Source organism: Ruditapes philippinarum, unplaced genomic scaffold, assembly GCF_026571515.1.
Source record: "Ruditapes philippinarum isolate M1 unplaced genomic scaffold, ASM2657151v2 ctg2839_1_1_1_1, whole genome shotgun sequence".
NCBI classification, from domain to species: Eukaryota; Metazoa; Mollusca; class Bivalvia; order Venerida; family Veneridae; genus Ruditapes; species Ruditapes philippinarum.
This window is the reverse complement of record NW_026861016.1, coordinates 67,033-68,872: the sequence shown is the minus strand read 5'-3', so window position 1 is coordinate 68,872 and position 1,840 is coordinate 67,033. Positions and strand designations below refer to the sequence as shown.

General features: G+C 31.6%; 1 protein-coding gene across 1 annotated transcript; it reads left to right on the top strand.

Annotated features, from left to right (window-relative positions):
• The first annotated feature begins 268 nt into the window (after nucleotides 1-268).
• On the top strand, nucleotides 269-1,498 carry LOC132714227 (zinc finger protein 724-like). Its single transcript, XM_060697032.1, has 2 exons — nucleotides 269-648; nucleotides 1,023-1,498. Exons 1-2 carry the CDS (start codon nucleotides 288-290, stop codon nucleotides 1,496-1,498), a joined length of 837 nt encoding a protein of 278 aa, XP_060553015.1. The 5' UTR covers nucleotides 269-287.
• Nucleotides 1,499-1,840: the final 342 nt, after the last annotated feature.

Below are 1,840 nucleotides of genomic sequence, written 5' to 3'. Positions count from 1 at the left end.
GATTAATGATAAAAATATGTAAATAACAGTTGAATTCCCTTCCATTAAATTGTAAGTGGAAATCAATTTCCTAAAATTAATAAAAATGTTCTATATTTGAAATCAGGTTATTGCCATCCATGTGAAAAAAGCAGAGAAAACAGAGAAGTTTAAGGAATACTTGGATTAAAAGGTTTACTTATCTCCGGGAAGTCAGCGCAAAATGACTAGTCATTACGAAGGAGGGAAATATAGATGTGAAATATGCTATGAAGTATATTCTTTTCGTAAGTCAACTTACATCACACATGAAAAATCACACTAGTGAGAAAAACAATAGATGTGATATATGTGATAAGTCCTTTACCCGTTATAGTAATCTGAAAGCTCATACTATAATTCACACTGGTGAGAGAAATTATAAATGTGAAAATTGTGAAAAATCATTTTATTCTAAATGTGACCTTAAAAAACATTTTAGAATACATACAGGAGAGAAGAATTTCACTTGTAAAATTTGTGATGTCTCATTCACGTATAGCAGTAATCTTAAAAGACATTTGCAAATTCATACTGGTGAAAAGAACTATGTGTGTGAAATATGTGACAAAGCATTTGCCCGTGGTAGTAGTGTCAAAGAACATATGGTCGTTCACACTGGTACAAAAAAACTATAAGTGTGACGTATGTAGTAAATCATTCACTCAAAGAGGTGGTCTTCAAACGCATATGAACATTCACACAGGAATAAAAAAATTTAAGTGTGAAATATGTGACAAAACATTTACCCGTGGCAGTGGTCTCAAAGTACACATGGCCATACACACTGGTACAAAAAGCCATAAGTGTGACATGTTCAGCAACTCATACACTGAAATAGTTCATCTTCAAAGGCATATGAACATTCACACAGGAATCAAAAAGTATAAGTGTGAAATATGTGAGAAAACATTCGCGCAAAAGTGTGGACTTAAAAGGCATTTGACAATTCACACTGGCCAAAAAGACTTTCAATGTACAATATGTGATAACACATTTACTAGAAAAGAACACCTTAAAACGCATATGTTTTATTCACACTGGTGAGAAAAACTATAAATGTGAAAAGTGTGATAAAACATTCTTACAAAAAGGTACATTGAATTCACATATGATTATCCATACTGGCTTGAAAATGTTTAAATGTGATCTCTGTGATAAGTCCTTTACTCGTTATAGTAATCTGAAAGATCATACTCTAATTCACACTGGTGAGAAAAATTATAAATGTGAATATTGTGAAAAATCATTTTATGTTAAACGTGACCTTAAAACTCATTTTAGAATTCATACAGGAGAAAAGAATTTCCCATGTAAAATTTGTGATGTCTCATTCACGCATAGCAGTACTCTTAAAAGACATTTGCGAATTCATACTGGTGAAAAGAACTATGTGTGTAAAATATGTGACAAAGCATTTGCCCGTTGTTGTACTCTCAAAGTACATATGGCCATTCACACTGGTACAAAAAAGCTATAAGTGTGACATGTGCAGTAACTGATTCACTCAAAACGTTCATCTTCAAAATCATATGAACATTCACTTAGGAATCAAAAAGTATAAGTGTGAAATATGTGAGTAAACATTCACTCAAAAGTGTGGACTTAAAAGGCATTTGACAATTCACACTGGCTAAAAAGACTTGAAATGTACAATATGTGATAACACATTTGCTTGAAAAGAATCACTTCAAAAGCATATGTTAATTCACACTGGTGAGAAAAATTATACATGTGATTTCTGTGATAAACATTTTCATTATAAATCTAAATTTACTTCACATATGGCAATTCACACTGGTAAATCGAACTAATTATTTAT